Below are 22198 nucleotides of genomic sequence, written 5' to 3' on the forward strand. Positions count from 1 at the left end.
GATAGATAGATAGATAGATAGATAGATAGATAGATGTGCATACATGTGTCCACTGGTTGAGATGACACCCTTACAGGAGCTTGACCAGTAAGGTGCAATAAAGGTGCAGCTGACCTCAAACTCGGTGAGGAGAAGGTGAAAAGTTTCTGGTTGTAGCTTCAGAGTGTAATTTACTCTCTCAATCTGTGTAATAATGGTGATGGCAGCCGGTTGCTTAAGTGATTCAGAGAAAGCGAGAGGAGGAGGAGTTTGACGATGATGATGAGGCGAAGATGAGGAGGGTGGCGTGTTGAAGCGGGGGGAGGGGGTTTTGACTGTGTTATTGTCTGGTCGGGCTGCAGACTGGATGGGTTTAATCAAATAAACAGACACGGCTCTCTCTGCCACGCTCCACTCATCCCGTAACAGTACCCCTCCACATCACACTGCACTTCTCTCATAACACACAACCACAGTCCTGCTGCACATAGCTTGTTTTTTTCCAGAATAATTTGCCACCAACAGACAGTTTGAAGATTGTTTCCTCGTGAGAGTCATCAATGTCTGCAGGAAGACAGCAACTGTTCCTCAGTGTCACTCCAGCTGCGGTTTGTGATTTCCTACATTTAGGTAAAATTATCCATTTCATTATTTCCTGCCATTGCAAGATACAGGGGTGTACACAATAATCATAACCACTTACACAATATAACACATGGTGATATTGTTCTGCAGCTAATAATATCACTGTAACCGTGGTAATGATGAATGATTTTTGAGACTGTGGTTAATGGTGTTGTCTCTCCTTTATACAAACACAGACAAATACATTCAATCCATCATTAAAGCAGAACAGAGGCAGAGAGTTCAGGTGGTTTAGGATTTAGAAAAATGTCTCACCCAGATGTGTCTGCTTCATGAGGGAAGCCTGCCATCTCCTGGACTTTAAAAACAGCCATGAAATTATAGCATAAATATACTGTGTGTGTGTGTGTGTGTGTGTGTGTGTGTGTGTGTGTGTGTGTGTGTGTGTGTGTGTGTGTGTGTGTGTGTGTGTGTGTCTCTCTGTCTGTCTGTCCGTCTCCCTCTATTGAGGACAGTTTCCGTAACAGCTGTCATATGACATCTGTAATCTTAATGACCAGTTCATACAGAAGAAGAGCTCTCTCTGTAATCAGCAGCTTCAATTACAGACGGGAGTGTTTGCTGTTGTTATGTTGTTGACACACTGAGATTGTGTCACATGTACTTTCAGCAGCTACGTTTTGCCTAAGGTCATTTTGGTGATTAACTGAGAACAATTTCTTTTGACCTGGACCTGAGGAGAACAGTGTCACAGTTTCACAGGCTTTCATATGTGCCTTTGCTTTGGATAAGCCTGAAGAAAAACAGTGGGAATGCTTCTTTAAACTAGATTTAAATGCAGAAGTTACAAAGTGCTTTTCAGGAAGGAGAATAAAGATCTGCTGCTGGAGCCAGACTCAGAACAAAACCTCAAAACAAGGAGCAGCAGTTTGGAAACGTGTTTTTCAGTCATGAAATTTCACCTCCGTCTCTCTCTCATCTTACAGATGATTCATCATCAGAGAGCGGCAGCGGGAATGGCCTTCCTGCGCTGACCCCTCCATCCTCCGCTGTGATGGACGGAACAATCGTCAGGGAAACTGAGGTCGTCAATGGCAATGGTGGCCCTGCCCCGCTTGACTTCAGCACGCCAACCTCCTCTTCCTCGTCGTCCGAGGACCAGCAGCCGATCAACCTAAGCGACCCGCCTCCGAAGCGCCTGCCCCTGTCCACTTCTCACCTGCCCGTCACCGTGTCAGCGGCGGCTGCGGCGCTGCTCGGCGCTCTGCATCCCAGTGCGCCTGAGGAGCTCCGCAGGAAGTACCCGCTGGCTGCCAAACCTCCCCTGGCTCCACACCCGGCCCTGCCTCTGCCTCTGCCGCACACACACACTCCTCACACACATAACGCACACACTCCCAACACACACTCCCAGTCCCACGCACACACCGCCGAGCTGCGACTGGACCGAGACAGCAGGGACTACGGGGGCAAGGTGAGACCATACATCAGACATAAACACTCACACATACAGATACTGCACTTGTCCACGATAACATTTACTGACCAAGGCCCCATCTGTCATTCAAGTTTCAGCTGATTTAGGCAGGTTGGTAATTATTCATCCATCCATCCATTAACTTCATCTGCTGATCCTGGACTTGGATATGATGACTGGAGCTTATCATATAGAGACAGACGAAAACATTCAACACTAATGTTTACTCCAACGGACAATTTAGAGTCTGTTTCACCTACAGGTCTTATTACTGTGGGAGGAAACCTGCAAAGAAATGAAATGCAGAACAAAACAAGTCAGTTTAATGTGAGTTTGTAAAGTTATATTGGGCCTTAGAAACCATCAAAAGTCTTTAAGTAAAATTAAAGCCAAAGGTTGACATTTTGGGAAATATGCTTTCTTGCAGAGTTAGATGAGAAGATCACTCACATGTCTGTACACTAAGTATGAAGCCACCAACAGCAGGCAGCCCTTCCCTTAACATAAAGACTGGATTCAGGGGGAACCAGCTAACCCTGTGATGTCCACAGGTAACAAAATCCACCAGCCTGCACATCTAAAGCTCATTAATGTAACAGAAACAAAATGCAATGTGCTAAAGAGCTTGAGGTGCAGGGAGGAGGAGTTTGTTACCTTCAGGCTAGCCGTTTCCTCCTGGTTGGTTTTTTTTGCTAAGCTAAGCTAACCATGTGCAGGCTGTAGCTTCATATTTACCGTACAGATATGACAATGCAGTCCATCCTCTTATCTAAATCTCAGCAAATAAGCATATTTCCAAAAATACTAAAGTATCCCATTCAGTAAAGTAAAGCAAGGTCACGTTCGATGTAATTTTAGCAAGTTAGAGAGATTTAATGGTGAGGACTTAAAAACGTTGTACTGTCAGAAGTTTTTATTTACACCCACTGGTAAACTGTTAAGTAATTTCTGAAATGTTTTTGTGAAGAGAGCTCAGTTGAATGTCAGAATAAAAGTATAAAGAGTCATGTCACCAAATGAGGCTGAACCATTTGTTATCAAGGTTACTATATAAAGAAACTAACAAAATAAGAAAGTAATTTAGTGTTTTATCATGATTTCCATTAGTACAGCTTGTCTTCAGCTTTCTGTCCTCTGCACACACTCAGCTTAGTTAACAGAAGAATCCTTTCGTTTCATTTATTCATGCTCAGTGTGAAAAACTCAAATTATCTATTAGAAAACACGAAATCTTCATTTGATTTCTTTAATTGCCACATCTGTGTTGTCTTCTTTAGGGCATATTTGTTAAAACATGAGAGGCGCACACAGTTGTTTGTAAGGTTTGAGAGGCCACTAAATGGCGCTGGAAGATAAAGGCAAAAGATGGAGGCAAAAGTGAGGAGAGATGGAGAGAGGAGGAGGAGGAGGAGGAGCAGCAACGTGATGAGAGTAGATCTCTCTCCTTCCTTCCTCCTCTCACCGTCTTTGTTTGGAGCTGAATAGCAGAGCCTGATACAATACACACTGGCCTTGAAGGAAACATGTTACTACCAGACAGTCTACCTGCCAGACACACACACACAGCTACATACAATACGCACACGCACACTCAGTCATTCAGTCTCACAATCAGACTCCTTTTCACTCATAAAGTCAGAATATCCTCCTTTCACTCTTTGTCTCTCACACACAAAAGTTCGCCTGTGTGTGTGTTTGTCTCTGTGTTTCTTCTTTCATTTGCAATGTTTTTGTTTTGTTTTCTCCTTTTATACATGTGCGTGTGTTTGTGTGTGTCGCTGTGCATCAGGTCCATCTCCATACATTGTGTACTGTGCGCTTGTGTTATGTGTCACGGACAAGTGTGTTTGAAGTGCACTGGTCACAAATCAAGTTTCATTTTCTGTTTCCTCCAAGCCTTTATTTACGTCTCTAGTTAAAACTAAAAAGAAATGTTAATGCTATCAGATTTTTAGTGTTTAGTGTTTATTTAGTGTTGCACTGGCCTCTTCATACTCATAGAGTCTTTTAATCATCTTAATGTTTGTCAGTGGTGGAAAGTAATTACGTTCGTTTACTCAAGTATTTACACTTTATTCTACTTTATACTTCTTCTCCTCTATAACTCAGAGGAAAATATTTGATTTTTTCCTCCTACGTTTATCTGACAGTGTAGCAATTTAAGATTTTACATTAAAAGTATCAATATCAACATTATAAAATGCAGATACAAAACCCCTCACAACTTACTTGTGGCCTTTTGTTACAGGTTTCAGACGTCTATGATTTGTTAGTAGTTCCACCAAAGACTGATTTCCCCTCTAAATCTCTCAAATGGTTTCATTTAAAAGAGGTAAAATTCTTCAATATTTCACAACAAACAAAAAATAGAGAAAAATTCCCAAAACTGAATAAACAAACTTGTGAAGCAGAATTTCACCATCTCACGATCATTCAGATTTCTGTCGTGGCCCTCGGGAACCACTGGACTAAAGTAGCTAAGTGTAGTTAAGGTGTTAAAACCAGCTCCACCTCAAGCAGCTACAAGTAAAATTGTAAAATAACAACTGATGCATCAATGTTAACCATCTATCACTGTAATACCTGATGATTTATGATCATTTCTTTGAGCAGTTCTTCACCATTGGTGTTTAGTTGCTCCTTCAGAGCTAAAGTTGGGCTGAATTACAAGTGCCTTGAGTTCATTGTGTTGGATGAAGGACACATGATGAAGGATGTGCTCCAGCTGATAATGACTCTTGATTGGCAGAGAATCTGTTTGTGTGTGTGTGTGTGTGTGTGTGTGTTTATGTGTTTATTATACAACGCACGCTCGCCTGTATAATAAAGTCCTTTCTTTGTATTTCCTTACTTCTATTCCTGTTTTCATTCTCAAAATGTGTGTGTGTGTGTGTTTAGTCCCCGCAGTACAGTTCAGGTGGCAGCTACGACAGCGTGAAGATGGACTTGAGTGCCGAAGACCTGACCATGGTGCGTCACGGCACCCAGGTCGCCCCCGACGATGATGACGACGACCACGACGACCATGATGACAATGATAAGATCAACGACACAGAGGGAGTCGATCCCGAGAGACTAAAGGCCTTCAATGTGAGTCAGAGACAGTGTGTTGGGTCAGACCTTCATCTCTGTGTCACATGACGTCCCCATAGGGATCAATAACACGTCCTCTTATATTCATAAAGAGAAAATATTGAAGAGCCGACTCTCTGTTCCTCTTTTAAAAGCTTTATTCTCATTGATCACAGCAGTGGATTCTCTGTCATTGAACTCAGTGATGAGCAGAATCTCCCTCTAATTACACATGGAGGAACACACACAGGACACAACTTAAAACTTGTATTAATGATGGATCAAATGACTACATGTAATGTGAATAGGATAGACTGGAAACAAGGAGCTAAACCGTCTGCACACTACACACTACCACACAACAATTCTGCTGCCAGAACCAGGAAGAATGAGCACATTACACTGATTTCAGCTATTCACACTGGCTTTTAATAGCTGTACCTGATATTGCAGAGCTACTAACATCGGGCGTCCCAGCCTGTGCCTGTAGGTCCTGCAGTTCCCCACTGCTGCTCTCACACCCATAACAACATGGCGGACGCAGCCTTCTCTGCCTAAAATCTGCAAATTTACCAGCAGAGATTAAATAAGCCACATCAGTTAGCACTTTCAGAAGCTACTTACTTATACAAAGTAAACTCCTCCCCAGTATTTATTTATGTGTTTGTTTGTTGTGTGAAGTTCTAATTTTCAATCTCTCATATTATCGTCAGAGATTTATTTTCATTGTTAGGAGCGCTGCTTCTCAATTGGTGAATAGGAAAAAAAGACAGATAATTTCTAGTAAAATAAGATAAATGATATAAAAACAAATATAGACAAAACATTCAGATACGAGTCGAGTTGTATTATATGCACAATAATAAATATTGATAAACATGATATTGCATCTGAAAAAATAGAAGTGTGAGTTGAATAGCAGTTGATTTGGTGATTATTACAGAATGACGCTATTGCACAAGAGTAACGCAGTCTCTGTGCTTACTGTGTGTTTAGTGTGCTAATTGCCTTGGGGAAGAAACTGTCTCTGAGTCAGGAGGTGTCATTATTTCTCATTTTTACCTGACTTAAACTCCTGTTTTTTATTTATTTTTTTCCAAATATATTTATTACTTTTTTATAATTGCTTGTTGTTTTATTGTCTTGATTCTGTGCAGCAGCTTGAGCTACAACCTCTGTATGAAAAGGGCTATACATATAAAACAACAGCAGACAGATACATTTAGCAACTATCTGGTGAAGCAAGTGAAATATCTAGCAGCTAAAGATCCTGTTATTTTTCACAGGAGCTGGTTGAACTTTCATTCATCAGGTGGACAGAAACTGTTTCTGTGGTTGAGTGAATAAGCAGCTGTTTGCTAACACGTCCATCTAGCAACCTCATGAGGCTTTAATATGTCAGACGTGTGTTTTTGTCAGCTTCTTCCTTAAGTGGACAAGCAGCTTTAACATATCCATAGACACATTCATATACACAAGACGACAGCCTAGAGCAGCAGGGTGTGTGCAGCTACGCACACAAGATCATAAAACTCTTAAGTTTAACCATAAAAAGAATTTTTTCTTTAACAGCTGTGTTGTACTCCTGCAGATGTTTGTGCGTCTGTTTGTGGACGAGAACTTGGATCGAATGGTACCCATCTCCAAACAGCCCAAGGAGAAGATCCAGGCCATCATCGAGTCCTGCAGCAGACAGTTCCCAGAGTTCCAGGAACGCGCTCGCAAGCGCATCCGCACCTACCTCAAATCCTGCCGACGCATGAAGAAGAATGGCATGGAGGTACCATACCTGTTGTACATCAGTGGGTTTTGGGGGCTGTGTATTTAGTTATTTAGTTATCTCAACAAATATATCAATATTTTAATTTTCATTATCATTAATATTTACAATATCAATTATACTACTGATTATTTTCTCCATTAATGTTTTGTTTTCATGAAATGTCACAAAATGTATGTATGTAATGTAAATAAATCAGAGAATATTTACTTCAAAAAATGACCTAAATGACATGAATTGATTATCAAAATAGTTTCCAAATAATTTTCTGTTGATCAGTTTATAGTTTCAGGTCAATTAGCTGAAGTAGTAATAGTTCAAATAATATTAGAAACAGCAAAAATGTCTCAGTATTTGTATCTGTTATATATGAGCATTTACTGTATATATTGCAGCAGTGACATGCATTTATAATAATATAATAATAATACATTTTATTTAAAGGCGCCTTTCTTGGCACTCAAGGACACCGTACACAGTTACACAAATTGAGATTAAAACACATTAAGAATTAATTAATTAACAACAATAAAAATGAAATATAAAAATAAAAACAATACAAAAGTGACAGAGCAATTGGCATCAGATGGAAAAGGCAGTTTTAAACAGATGTGTTTTGAGTTGTGATTTGAAATGGGGATTTGAAATTATGCGTTTTCCAACATTACCTGAAAGCAGCGTTGTATAGAAACAGGTTCAGTTCAGTGCGAGTGTGTGTAGACGAGTTACTGTGACTCAGACCTCAGACCTGCTCTCTGCAGGCTCTCAGTCTGACGGCCGTGCACTTCTCCTTTCACTGTGATATTTTAGCAGCGGCACCAGGTTCAGTCACATCTGTATCTTAAATGTAGAAACCTTCTTCAGAGTAACGTCACTAAATCTAAATTTAACCAAAACTCTGCAGAGGAGCAAATACTGAGAATTAGATTTTAGTGTCAGTTATTATTTATATGGTTGGAACAAATGATGTGACCAGATCATATGAATAAACTGTATATAGGTGCTGAGGCAGTGTGGGTCTCTATACTGCTCTCAGTCTATATATAATGGGTGGTTTGACTGAGGCAGTCTAATTGATCTGCAGTATGTTTAGAGCCAATAATTCCCATAATGCACTGCTGGCCTTGTTTCTTTTGTCATTCAGTCCAACTCTTGTGGGAATCACGGAGTGGAAGAACGTCGTCTTTTGTGTCCTGGTGGTTTTTATTCTCACGGTTTCTTCAGTATCTGTGTTCGTACGCGAGTGAGAACAAAACCTTTCAGTCAGTACTCGTGCTTCAGTCAGGGAAATGGTCTTTTTGGTTGTTTATACACGCCCGAGTGCCTCACTGCGGAAAAAGAAAATTAAAGGGAAAAAACACACTTGAGAACTTTTAGCATGTTCCTGGTAAAACACACAGAAACTAATGCAGGTACAGAACTAGAAGGAATTAGCACATCACAGGGATTCAGATGGTTTTAAAACACAAGCATACTTGCAGCTTTAAAGAAGCAAAAACACAATGACAATAAGAATACAGTTATATTATAAAAGATTTCTGGCATCCCAATGTAGTAGCCAATATTTATATTTAATGTATCTTACAATACATGATTGGTGATTCCTGTCAGTATCAGCCACAGCTCAGAAGTCAGATTCTGACTCACTTAATATTTTACACAATTCATCCTTTTATCAAGTTTAATATTCAGAGAGTTTAGTTTTTCTCCAAAAATCCTGATTGTGACTGTTACTACCTGCATTTTATTTTACATCCAGATTCAGATTAAAATGTTTAAAATATTTATTTTATAAAAATAACTGTAATTTAAGTAAAACACTTCTTCTGTGTCCATGCAGAGAAAGCCGCATGGACCAGCACCCAACAACTGTCATCTTTAGTGAGAGGATGATAAAACGTGCCGGTAAATTGGTTGTAACTGTAGAAACAACACGCTCCAGTCAATTTACATCAGTTTACACATGTGACATGGTGCAGAATATCTTCATTTAAGAGCTAGTAAAGATTTCATTATGTGCATCTATTTGTTTCACGGCCGTTTCAGGTCAGATGGATATTAAGTGACAAACTGGCTTGAACTGACAGGTGTGTGCTGTTATACAACATCAACAGGAACCAGCAGGGTGTGTGCAGTGGCACAGATAATTAATCCACTGAAATAAAAAAAAATTATGAAAGAATATAACAAAGACCCTCATGCTGTCAGCACAGTTGCAATCTGCTCAGATGGATAATGACTGGTCCTCACTGATGCTGAGGAACTAAATAATCCAGTATACCTCATGCAGGTGAGAGTTTGCGTCCTCATCCTCTTTAAGTTCCAGAGAGACCAAGTTTATACCTGTTTCCACGAGTAAAGTCAAGCCTCAGCTCATCTAATTAGTCTGAATCAGGTCTCATCATGTGTATTAATGCTGTAAATCGTCGGTATTTCTGTAGCAGTTTCAAGCTGTTGTACTCACACAGAGCAGAGACTGAAACTGACTGTTACTGTATCAAATCAGGAAAGGTGCAGATGTTGACCAGTCACATCTGGTGAGGTCTTACATGCAGTCATATTGTGTGGAATCTGACAGGCTTCAGAATGTGAAGGTGAAGCAGTCATGGGAATGTCTCTGCTGCCCCCCAGTGGTGAAGCCAGGTGTTAGAGTGTGTGTTAATACACAGTGCTGAGGTGTTCAAGAAGGTTTTCTTGGTTGTGACACAAAAGGCTCAGTTTGCCTTCAAATACAATTAGCATCACTCTCCATAATCACTGTAAAAGCTGCCCTCAGGGATTTACAGCTTTCATACAGTGGATACCAAAGCATAAGTACTGGTACTAACTGGAAAGCATTTGTCAATGTAGCGTGCACATAAGAATTAAAAATAGAATAAACCATGAAGCTCATTAGCTCTCTTATTACCTCCAGACTTGGCAAAGAATCAGTGAAGCACTCAGCTTGGCTGAAAGTCAAGCTTTTATTATGAAGAGTTTAAATTAGAAACTCGCTCTTCTGCCTGAGGATGTTTGTGTAAACTAATGTTTTTTCGCTCTATCTGACATTGTAAATCCAGAGTATCATCGCCACATGTGGGTAAACAGAACAAATAATTTATTCTTATAATATTCTGTTTTCTCCAGACCCGTCCTACTCCACCTCACCTCACCTCAGCCATGGCTGAGAACATCCTGGCTGCCGCCTGCGAGAGTGAATCACGCAACGCCGCAAAGAGGATGCGCCTCGAAGCCTATCACGTAAGTCTGTGTTTCTGTGTGTGTTTGACTGTGACTGTTTTGCTATTAACATTAATGTCGTGCTGCCTTCTTGAAAACTCAAAACTTAAAATTTCAATCTCAGTCAGACTCTCTGAAGGAAATGATTTTTGATTTTTGATATCAGTAATACTATTCTTCTAAAATGTTTTCATTATGACTTCAATGAGCCCGGTTAATTAATACCAATAGGCCACCCAGCTTCCTGTATTGTATTTTGAAAAGGATACCCCTCATTTCCTGTTTCCCTCTGCCAGGATGAGCAGATCTCTCTGGACAAGACGTCCAGCGGTGGAGGAGGTCTGAGGGAGCCGGCGTCCCTCGCTCACTCTGCCTACTCCCTGGCCGCATCAGCCTTCTCCTCCCAGGACACCCAGCTCTACATCAACGGAGCCGGCCTCAGCTACGGTTACCGTGGATACCCGGGCCTGGGCGCTGCCATGCAACACCCCGTTTCCCTGACGACTGGCGCTGCTGCTCAGAGCAACGGTGAGGATGGGAGGGCGGTCGAGGACAGAGGGAGACGGTCTTTATGGATAGAGAGAGAGAGAGAGATGAGATGGACGAGGGTAAATCGTGAAAAGGAGGAATGAATAAAAGGATCAGCTGGGAGTTTGGAGAGGGAGAGAGAAAAGAAAGTGATGATGGAGGGAAAAGAAGAGGAAGTGATAAGAGGGAAACAGAATGAATATGTAATTTGGGAATGAATGAGAAGGAGCAGCAGAAGAAAAGAGAGCAGTGAAAGGAGACAGCAGATGGCAGTGTGAAGCAGCAACACACTCATGACAGTGATGTCAGCCGATGTCAACGTACTGAACGCAAGCTCTCAGACAAATTTTTGTACTGATTTACAGTTCTCTCTTTAGTGACTCTGTGCCCCTCAGTTTCAACACAAAGATATAGTTCAGATAAAAAGAGAATTGTGCGATTATGTAACTCAGCAAAGATGAACATTTTCATGAGGTGATAATTAACTCCTAAAAACAAGTTTACAACTTTAAGGTGACAGTTATCAAACAGCTTAGCAGAATCCAGCCAGTAGATGTTAAGTGTCTGGATTTCTACATGACGCAGCAGATTATCAGTTTTCTCGCCACAGATACCGACTGTAGTTTTAAATTTACAGCAGAGCTTCATATTTCATCTGTTGATATCACCATTGATCTGTCCGTGTACCCCACAGTAACTGTGTTCAATTTCTTTAATTCAATTTTCTAATATAGTCAAGTTCAATTTTATTTATATCACAGATCACAAACTTGCCTCAAGCGCCTGAAAGATTTGCACAGCAAACAACACAAGACGTTCTGTCCTCAGATTGCATACGACAAACTCCCCGAAAAAACGTGAGGATAAAAGCTACAGCGTAGCTACAATCGTAGACTCTGAAGCTGCGGCATAACCTCTTAATAAAGTGTTGCCGCTGTTTGCAAAACTGTTAAGCTGCTAGATGAAGCTTTGTTCTTGTTACCTGGAAACTGGAGGTGTGATGTAAGCCATAGTTTATTGTACATATATACAGAATTGAAAAAACATTATAATATTCTGATATCGACTGACCTCTTCCATTCTTCTCATAACTCCTCCTATTCTTTTCCTTTGTTTACCTCTGTATCCTTCCTCCTCCTACACATTATCTCCTCTCCTCTTCATCATCTCCATCTTATCCATCCTTCCCTCTGTCTCCGTCCTTTATCAACATTTCTCTCCATCCATTGCTCCCTCTCTCTTCAGGTCCCACAGACCTCAGCATGAAGTCTCTCTCCTCTGCCAACATCAGTAACTCCTCCTCCTCCGCCACCACCAACAGCTTGGGTGGGCGGGGCAGCGGGGGCGGCGGCGGAGGCGGGGCTTCAACCCAGCTCAGCCAACCAGAGATCACGGCCGTGCGTCAGCTGATTGCCGGCTACCGAGAGTCAGCCGCCTTCTTGCTGCGCTCAGCCGATGAGCTGGAGAACCTCATCCTGCAGCAGAACTGATTTGTGGGAGAACACACACACACACACACACACACACACACACACACACATATACACACACACACGCACACACACACACTTTCCATTATGTTTGTTTTGTGTCTGTCTGAGTCCCCCTGTCTTGTTTTTGCTCTGACTTCCTTAAACCTGTGTTTGTTGTTTTCTCCTCATCTGCCTTCTCTTTGCAAACTGACTCTGCACTTTTTTTTTGGGACAAAAAAAAGTGGGAAATTGGGACAGAGGTGGCGTGCGGGGGGGGGGGGGGCAACCAATCCCATGCCCAGCCATTCCCAAAACAATCCGCCACAATCTCAACTCATCAATTCTACCTGAGGAGAGGAAAAAAAATTTTTTTTAAAAAAGCAGAGCACTTGGACCCTGGAGGAATCTCTTCCTGTCCTCTCTGGAAGCACCTCACAATCAGCACTACACTCTGAGAGAAGGAGTGTGGAGGAGGGGGAGAGAGGAGGAAGGGGAGAAAAGAGGAAACGAGTAGCCTGGAAGAGGCGTGAAGAAGAAAAATAAAAGACTTTGTACCCATGTGGGTGGAGAAGTGAAGTTTTTGAGTTTCCCCTGTGGAGCTCTAACCCAGGGAGTTTTGATTGAAGTGGGCTCCGGCCAATACTGTCTTATGATCGTAACAGTTTAAAACAGAATAAATAATGACTCCCTGAATTAGTACTACTGAAGCTGTTTGTTTAAATGATGACTGCTTTTGATTCGATTGAAGATTTAATTGTTCTTTTTTTTTTTTTTTATGGGAGTCCTGTGGGAGTTTCTTTTTTTCTTTTTTTGCGACTCTTCCCAAGTGACTGGAGGAAAGAAAAGCAGTTTGACTTATCTTAAAAGATAGCACTAAATATGGAGAAGACTTTGAGTCCGGAGGAGCCTGAGGACGGGAGCTGGAAAAGAAATGACAAAAAAATGTTTTTTTTGGTTTTAAAAAAGGAAGAAAAAAAAAAAAGAAGAAAGGAGGAGAGAAACTTTTTCTGTGCTCGCTTGTATATAAGCTCTCTGTGTCCTATAGCACTTTTCCCTCACCTAAAACCTCACCCTGAACCACCCCACCCCGCCCCTAATCCTTACCCGTTTTACCCAGGGAGCAACTTGCTACTTATGCATCCAAGACGCCATGTTGACCACCAGGAAATACCTCAAATCAGACCTGCCAATTCCATTTTCAGTTCCCCAAACAAGTACACACACACACACACACACACATACACACATACACACACACATACACACGCACGCACACACACACACACTCTGCAAGTGAATGGTAACATTCCCACCAGAAGCCAGTTTACTTCTACTTCACCACCTGATGTCTTCAAGGTTTCTATGTTTTGGGGGGAGAATCGAACTTTATTGCGCAAAAGACCTGTAATGTGGAAACGATGAAGCATTTCAAGAACTGATGTTGTGAACTTTTCAGATCTTTCAACTTTTCTGTCATCTGTGCGGGTTTGTTCGTGTGCTGCTGTATATAATCAGTTCATGTTGAAAACTTGAGAAGAATCAGAGCTGAAGTTGACAGGAGTGTATTTCTCTGAGAGGTGGAGGTGGGGGTGTGTGTGTGTGTGTGTGTGGAGGGGTATTTCTTAAATGAAATCGGGGGGTTCAATGTTGATCGCTGGTGGCAGTTTTACCTCCCGCTTCTACTTTTTACAAATGTAGATGTAATGCCAACGAAACCTCATGATTCTGTTTTAACACCCCTCCACTCCCTCCCTCACTCCCTCTTTTCTTCTTCTCTCCATTGGACCTACTCTACACTTCTTCTTCGTGGACCTAAACATTCTCCTCTTCCTGCTCTCCTGCCTGGTCCAGTCCAGGTTTCAGAGGAAGAGGAGGACTGCTCTGTCTGACTGTCTTTGTCTGTTAAACTCTGAGCTGGCCATTACTATGATTATTATTATTATTACTATTATTATTATCATTATTATTATTATGAACTTTCATGTTGCTGCTGCTATACAAAAACCGGACCTTCTACCATAGACCTGAAACCTCAACAAAGGCGGGCGTTGGCCGCAGTGCCCCATGGGAACCCGACCAACCAACCAACCAACCTCCTACGACTTCGACTGCAACTTCAGCTCGACCATGACAAAGCAAAAACATCTCAAAGACTCACTGTTTGTTGTTGGGGAAAACTCTCCTTTGTCCACTCACTCGTCTCTGCTCTCTCTGACCGGTTGGTTGGTTTCTTTGTTTTTGCTTCATAGGGCTTGATTAATGTCGTGTTTTGTGACTTTCTAACTGTGAATTCCCTCTTTCTTTTCCATGTTTTTATCCTCTGGAGGGCACAGGGTGGGATGTGTTAGCAAGTCTTGCACGTTCACCACAGCAATCCGCATCAGGCCAACACTCAGTACACACTCAGACCACTCAACGGGGCCAATACTTCTGTGAATAACTGTTTTATGAGGAGATGTGTTTTGGTGAATTTAGTCCAGAGGCAAAGAAAAGAGACTAAAATCCTTCATTATGAAATGATCACGTTTTGTTTTCAGCCATGTTGTTTTTATACCATATGAAGGTGGTTTTTGTTGTCTTGCCAAACTAGTGAGAACCTGAAAATGATATTTAGTGGACACCTGGTTGATCCCATAGGCCTCTGCTGTACCTGTCGTTCTGTGCAGTCGAGCCAGAGCCTCTTTATTAAAGGAAATGTTCAACATTTGGGGAAATCTGTTTGTTCACTTTCTTGCTCAGAGTTAGATGAGAAGACTGATATAACCATAAACTGCTCCTGGACAAGAAATAGTCCCGTCACATAACCCCCACCCCCAGCCCCTAAAAAAATCATTTGGTTGTCGTATGGATTTAAGAAACAAGATATAATGTGTTGATAAATGTGCTTTAGAGGTGATGGTGGGCAGTTTCTGTTACCTTTAGACAGAGGCTAGCTGTTTCCCCCTGTTTCCATTCTTTGTGCTAAGCTAAGCTAATCACCTGCTGACTCTAGCTTCATATTTACAGTCATGGAAGAAATATCAGTCTTTTCGTTTAGTTTCTTAATAAGAAAGTAAATAAGCATATTTCCCAAAATGTTGAACTGTTCCTTTAAGGAGATGTGATGTTGTTATTGCCACTTTTTAGCTTTGTCTCTTGGGACAGTTGCTAAAATAAGGCAAATCTTCTGGTTGGAATTATAAATTGGTGGTATTAGTTTGTTGACTTTTCTATCAAAGGGTGTTTTGAACCATGTGATGCGTCCAGCAGCTCCTTCCCGCTCAGCAGCTGTCGTACAGGAGACGGACGTGGCTTATTTCCTCCTAAGGCGTCGCTCTGTGCATCGACTGTGGTTTCTGCTCAGTTCGACTGTCGTGTCACTGTAATTTGCTCCCTATTTGCACACTGAGCAGAGCAACAGTCATCTGTGATTTAAAGGGGGAGGCTCTCTGTGTGTGTATGCATGTTTCCCAGGAGGGACCCCCTCACCTGCCCCCCAACTTGCACTGCTGAGAGCAAAGGAAGAGGTGTGGTGGGGTTGTTTTTTTTTTTTTTTTTGCAATGCAGCTGATAATCATAGCATTCACTGGTCTTTAGATGGTTTGTGTTGGCGACAGGCTGCTCACAGTGATGGTGAAATCTGTATCATACACACTGGGTGACGAGCGCTGTGGGGACATGTGAAAGCCATTTATTCAGGAGGTGTCAAAGCAGCTCACACCTGTATCCGTAAACACAAAACCTCCATTCAGACTTTGACTGATTTACATCTGTGTGCAATGTCAGAACCACCACGTCAAGTTCAGATTAGTTTGAAATGTGGAAAATGTGAGTTATTTAATTTATGGAACATGACAGATGTAGATGTAGAATTGTAAAAGTTTTTTTTTTCTTCTCTTTTTTTTTGTCTCAAAACGGGAAACTCTGTTCAAAGTGTTCTGATCACTTACACAAACAACAGAAATATGCAAAAAGAAAAAAGAAAAAAGAATGACCCAACTAGAAGAGAAACAGGGGGGGGGGTGATGTCACTGAAGTCACACATGTTGGAGTATGACCTTTATTCAATGCTCTTTTGAGTGGAGTCGCATTTAACAATAAATTCAGTTTATTTTTTACCTAAAAGTTAAGAAGATTTGAAAAAGACGAAAATATCAAATTCATACAAATCTCATTAAAGCTGGTGAGACCCTCTGAGGTACAATCAATTACTTCCAAATTTTTCTTCCAAATTTTACTTCGGGGTCATATTCAGGAGTTTTGTTTGATGTGAGTGTGGAGCGACCGCCTTCCTAAACCCCAACATGAGACTTAAAGGACACCGACGTCCCGTCTTTCTCTCCTCCTGTTTGATCCTCACTGTGCTCTCAGATACTGCCAATGGTTTTGTTGAGTCCGCCTGGTTTTCGGTGTTGTCTGTGGGACACCTGGATCGGTCCAGATGTGCTCAATCGAAAACCTTTTCAGTTTGACTGATCCACTGGCTGCTCTGTCTGAGGGACCTGTTTCACACATCAGTTAATGAGAACAGGTCGGTGTTTCATCACCATCAGTATCATTGATGTTTTCCACCTTTAAGATCGAGGGCCCCTGCCGATCACATCTGCACAAAAACAATCAATTCACCCTTTTTTTGGAGGCAGTTTTTTGAAACACTGAAACCTTGTAATGTTGCATGAAAAAAAGTTGATTTAAAGTCTGGCAGTAGGAGAACCTGTGTGAACCTCGACAAATTGCAAATGAATCCTGCAGCCTGGCAGCAGTGCAGTTGCTGTGGAGCAGGTGATGTGATACTGACATGCTCATAATGTGTGTGAAGGTCCCTCAGATCAAAGCAGGACAGAGTGGTTTTCAGTTTCAGGTTCATTTCAGCTGATTTCAGAAAGAATTTCAATCTCAGCATCCTGACCCTGATGGATTCAGTCTGATGCTGAACAGACGAGGTGGACCGTTCATTTTACCTCCTTCAGAAGTGACTGAAAAACATTGATGCTGCTGTGCAATGAAAAAACCTCAAAACTCCAAAATGCATTTTCAAGAAATGAAGGAAGTCCTACCGTCAGATCTACAGCCATATAGTTTTTAAATTACAGTATAAGTGTTGTCAGGAAATGAAGGATAATATCACATTTTAAATGATAAGAAAGGAATAGTGCTGCAGCAGGAGTTGAGATGAACATTTAATACAATTTAACCCCTACTCTCTGTTAGACGAGAGACATGACATTTGGGATTTAAAAATCTAAAAGCTTCAATCACTGGAAAAAAATACAATTTTGTTCACTTTGGGTTCTAAGATTGAAAAAAGAGCAGCTTATGACGCTCTGTAGAAGGTGAAGGTGAGGTTCTTATTGCAGTCCATCCCCTTCTTCTTCTTCCTCCTCAGAATGTGATTATTATTTAAGCTAAAATCTGCTTCTTTGAAATGGGATCTGGGATTTTTTGTCATTTTTACTAAACACAGGTGAACCTCTGAGATCGTCCCAAAAGGTTTCTCTCCTGGCCGACGGTAGCAAAAGACTGAATCACTGACCTCAGAGCATTCAGAGTCATAAAATGTTGTTGAATACACAGCAGGCGGCCAGAAATCCTTCAACTGGCTGTAACGCACGACTCTGGTTAGTCAGAGGAGCCAGGCCGGTGGGATTCGAGACTTTCTCATTGGTTCCTTTGCGATGACGTCCTCTGTCAACCTCAGAGAAGATGTTCTTAAGGTTTTCTACGTGTTTCTGAGCCCAGGTTAGATTACTTCAAAGCCAGACAACTACGGAACAGCAACAGAGAAAAAATACAACTGTATAAAAGAAAAAAAATAGGCAAATGACAATCTTTAGAAAGGTGTAATTTGCTCACTGTTTGGTTTCCATGCCTGTGTCTGTTGTATACAGTGGGACAGACTGGGAGAATAATCTAAGAGTGTTTTAGCCATAATCAGAGCGTTCGTACTCCAGATCTCCTCCTCCTCCTCCTCCTTCTCTTGTCGTTGTTGTCGTTGTTGACGTCTCTTCTCGCCGAGCAAACAGCTGACACATTTCTATCTGATTTCTATTTTTTAAGTATTACATGATTATCAATTGTCAATGTTCTGATTCTTCTTAATATTATTATTTTATAGATATATTTTGTAGTGCGAGTAAAGTGGTCTTTTCTGAGAAGATATTTTGTACAATACTCCAACAGCTTCACTCTGTATGCCTATACTGCACATTCCAAACACGGATGTCAACAAACACGGGACCCGGCCGGCATCACCACAAACATGAACTCTTCTTCTCCTCCTCTGAAATCAAACAGAGGGAAATCTAAGCTTCATATTGACCTTTACTGTCCGATAACGTCTCTCCTCAGTGTCTCATCCCTCATGGTTTACACAAGACATGTTTTATTTCCTCCTTTTAAAGGTTACGTTTACACCATAGACACCGACCGGGTTGTAAGATGATGATCCTGCACTGATCTACTGTGAAAAAAGGGATGTAAATCTGAGGCCTGAGGAAGAGTGTGGAGGTCCTCCTCTCAGACACCACAGAAGTAGAGATGTGGGTTGCTACCGCTCACACAGAGCAGAGACTCTGGTGTGTGCAGGGCAAATGTAAGCCGCTGAATCAAAGGTCCAAGTTGTAAAGTAAAACAGAAAGGTCAACCAGCTGATCTGCTGTGATATACAACTTCTTTACAACCTGCAGCTTGTTCAACACGGAGCTTTAAAATCTGCCTGTTTTTCCAAGTCTGTCTTTAGATCTTTCACCAAAGATCTTTCTATAAACTACAACTACTGTGAGGCAGTAAAAATATTTATCAATTGATCTATTTAGTTTTATCTTCTTTTATTCTGTCTCCATGCATGATCTGATTTCCTGGAATATAATTATGCTCAAAAAATATCTTGTTTTTTTAATTTTTTTTATTGCATATTTAAAGATGTAAAGACACTGTAGGAAATGTACTCATTCACTTTCTTCCTGAGCTTTAGATGAGAAGATCAGTACCACTCTTGTGTCTGCATGGTTGATAGATGGTTAGCTTAGCTTAGCATAAAGAGTTGAAACCGAGGGGAGAAGCTAGCCTGGCTCTGTTTCCCTACCAGCACCTCTAAAGCGCACTAATTAATATGTCATATTTTGTTTTGCTTAATTAACTAAAAGTGTAAAAATGTCCAGTTGTGGTTTTACAGGGGGGGTTATGGGCCAGACTATTTCATGGCAAACAACAGGCCAAGAAATAGTCCTGCACATTACCACTGCTAAAACAGAACATTGGTATTTTTACATTTAGGTTTCTACAAATTAAAGGTGATAAAGTGTTAATTGTTGAACTTTAGAGGTGCATGGAGGCTTTTTTTTTAACAGTAAGAAAGGAACTGAGTATATTTTCAAAAAATGTGGGACTACTACTTTAAAAGGCATTAAATTTCCAGAGATCTTGCAGACAAGATGACCTCTGTGCTAACTTTGAGCATACAGGAATTATTCTTCATCCACATGTAGACAGACTAGTCTTTTTCTAAAGTTTCAGATCACACATCGCTGTGGAAACAGTTTCAGACTCAGAGATTCAGACTCGGGGTCAGGAAATCCTTTCAGAAGCTGCTTCTAACCTCAGACCTCAGTCCATGAGACGAGCCGTGATGCCGGTCGGGTCCCTGCAAACGATCACACACTTCTTGAACCAGTCTGGTCAGATGTTAAAGCTCAACACAGACACACATATGAAAAAAAAAAATGAAGGAGAAAAAAATAATGGAGCTATTTTTATTTTTCTATCAGGGCACGGTGTACAGCTACTACTGTCGAAATTTTAAAAAATGGCTTCCTGAGCCGTTTGGTTTTACTGTTTTTTATTTTTGTTTGTTTCCGTGGTGCTTTAGATTCTATTATTTTCTCATTTTTGGCGATTTGGTTCTTTTCTCTTCTCTCTCTGTCTTCACCTGACTTTGTACCAGACTCTTGATTGTCTTGATTTCCTCTGTCGGGGGCTTTGTACCCACAGTAATACCAACTAGAAACCTGTATTCTCCTCATGATTTGACTCAGTGGAAGTGTGATGTTTACATGTACAGATTTTTGCGATTCTTTCTGGTTCGTTTTCTGTTTGGTTTCCTCTCATCTTTCTATCCCTCTATCCCTCCTCTCTCCTCTGTCTCTATCCTCTCACTCCTGTTTTCAGTTAATATGACTCCTTCCTTACACACTGAAGGGAAATGGGACTGCGTCTGAATACAATTATCACCATTTCACACATAAGCCTATCGCATGAGGGGACACTTTGAATTTCAGCTCGTCACCTTTTTTCACCGGGCACCTGCTTACGTATTTTAGTTTTTTAACCCTGCCTTGTTAGCATTTAGTTAGCATTGAGATGCTGAAGGTCCACCTGTGTTTCATGGAGGAACGCTAACGGCTAGTTTGTGTGTGATTGTCGATTCACAGTTTCATTTTTGTGCTTGGTGAAGAAACGTCCCACGGCTGAAATTGAAAAGCGAGGCACCCCTGTATGAAACCGATTGTTTGGGAAGGGGTGGGGTGGGGGGGGGGGAGTCAAGATGTGTGTTTGTTTGGCTCTGGGGGGGGGGACTGACCTTTGACCTCTCAGCTAACTCCACAGCACACAAAATCACAGTGGGGCCACAATGACAACTCCACTGGTGTGACCACGACCCGGTGGAGATGATTCCTCAGTGAATGATAAGCCATTACAGACCCTGTGTGTCGGGTCTCTTAGTCTATTAGTATATTTAGCAAAACTTTAACCTGCAGATGAAAAAACTCAACCTCAGGAAAAAAAAAAGGACATCACTTTTGTAAAAACACGTCTAACTGAAGGCCCATTTCCCTCTCTCTTTGATACCATATAAATTATATCAAAAATTCTTTTTATATTTATTGTGTTCATTATTATTATTATTATTATATAACAGTGGATACCTTTTTTCCAGTACCTGTGGCTAATTATTTTGATTCTTTAGAAAAGTGTTGATAATATATGTGAAGCATCTTAAATGATTGAGGAAAAAAAAAGACATTAAAAAAGAAATCTAGGGTTATTTTTTTTGTTTGCGGTACAGACGTGTTTGTTTGTTTAGCCTGAAAAAACGAGAACATATCACTCTGGTCCATGACAAAGAAACCAATGATCGAAAAACTGAGCTTTCTTTCGTGTGATGTCACTGCTAAGGCTGAAATGTTTCTGGACTTAAAAAAAAAAAAAAAGTTGTGACCATTTTGTTTTGTTTGTTTTTTGGTTACTTTTGTTTTTCTCCCGAGCTGTACGTCACAAAGCTAAATATACTAATAAAACGGTGTGCTATCTATCAAACAGAGCTGCGCTGTCATGTTCTTCCTCACTCTACACTTAAAGCTGATCTGATGAAAAGTCTCAATGTTGAGGTACTTTATTCAAGTATTTTCATTTTCCACCACTTTCTACCTAAACTCTTTTCACTTTTTACTCTTTAAAAAAAACATACTATGAACTTAAAAATACATTATTGAAGACTTAACTGTTGGCTCCCAACCTTTCTGACTTGTGACCATCTTACAAAAGACTCTGTCTAGCTGGGTCCTCATGCCATGTATCAGATGCAGATGAGTTGTCAGCAGCTCCACCAAAGAGACTGTATTTCCTCTCTAAGCTTAATTTAAAGGTCCCATAAAGATAGATATCCATCTCCTCTTTGGTTATAAAGCAGGTCTAGGTTCTATATTAATACTGTTATAAAGTATCAAAGTGCTCGGTCCACAGAGAAATGCACACAGCCTGTATTCAGAAACTGAGCCTTAAATTAGCCGTCAGGACTTTTGTAACTTTGTGATGTCACAACAAAGCAGTCACTGCTCTCAGCCATACCCCAAGCCCCGCCCACCTGGACCCTTTTATTTTTCTTCTTTCCTCTCCCATTAATCCTCTCACATCCTCTCAACCCCTCAGATTTATCTGATGACCCTTTGGAGGGGCCTGAGCCCTATGTTGGGAACCACTCGACTAAACTATGTAACTGTATACAGTATAAAGAAGTAAAAACCAGCTCCACCTGGAGCAGCTGCTGAAACATTGATGCATCAGTATTAGATATCTAATAATTTCATAGCCTACATATTATATCAGTCA

At 41.1% G+C, this 22198-nt stretch overlaps 1 protein-coding gene and 1 long non-coding RNA gene across 3 annotated transcripts in view; one reads left to right on the forward strand and one right to left on the reverse strand.

Annotated features, from left to right (window-relative positions):
- The window catches only part of LOC130174602 (nucleolar protein 4-like), a 154832-nt gene extending 133426 nt beyond the window's left edge, over positions 1–21406 (forward strand). For both annotated transcript variants that reach the window (XM_056384578.1, XM_056384579.1), the window contains 6 exons: positions 1551–2038; positions 4940–5131; positions 6705–6893; positions 10020–10133; positions 10409–10640; positions 11886–21406. In XM_056384578.1, coding sequence (XP_056240553.1) covers positions 1551–2038; positions 4940–5131; positions 6705–6893; positions 10020–10133; positions 10409–10640; positions 11886–12130 — 1460 coding nt within the window. In that variant the 3' untranslated portion in view covers positions 12131–21406. The remainder of the gene's footprint in view (positions 1–1550; positions 2039–4939; positions 5132–6704; positions 6894–10019; positions 10134–10408; positions 10641–11885) is intronic.
- On the reverse strand, positions 7313–10024 carry LOC130174603 (uncharacterized). Its single transcript, XR_008828609.1, has 2 exons — positions 9175–10024; positions 7313–8221 (listed from the first exon to the last, which is right to left on the reverse strand). It is a non-coding gene; the product is annotated as an uncharacterized LOC130174603 (long non-coding RNA).
- Positions 21407–22198: the final 792 nt, after the last annotated feature.

This window comes from Seriola aureovittata, chromosome 9, assembly GCF_021018895.1.
Source record: "Seriola aureovittata isolate HTS-2021-v1 ecotype China chromosome 9, ASM2101889v1, whole genome shotgun sequence".
Lineage (NCBI taxonomy): Eukaryota > Metazoa > Chordata > Actinopteri > Carangiformes > Carangidae > Seriola > Seriola aureovittata.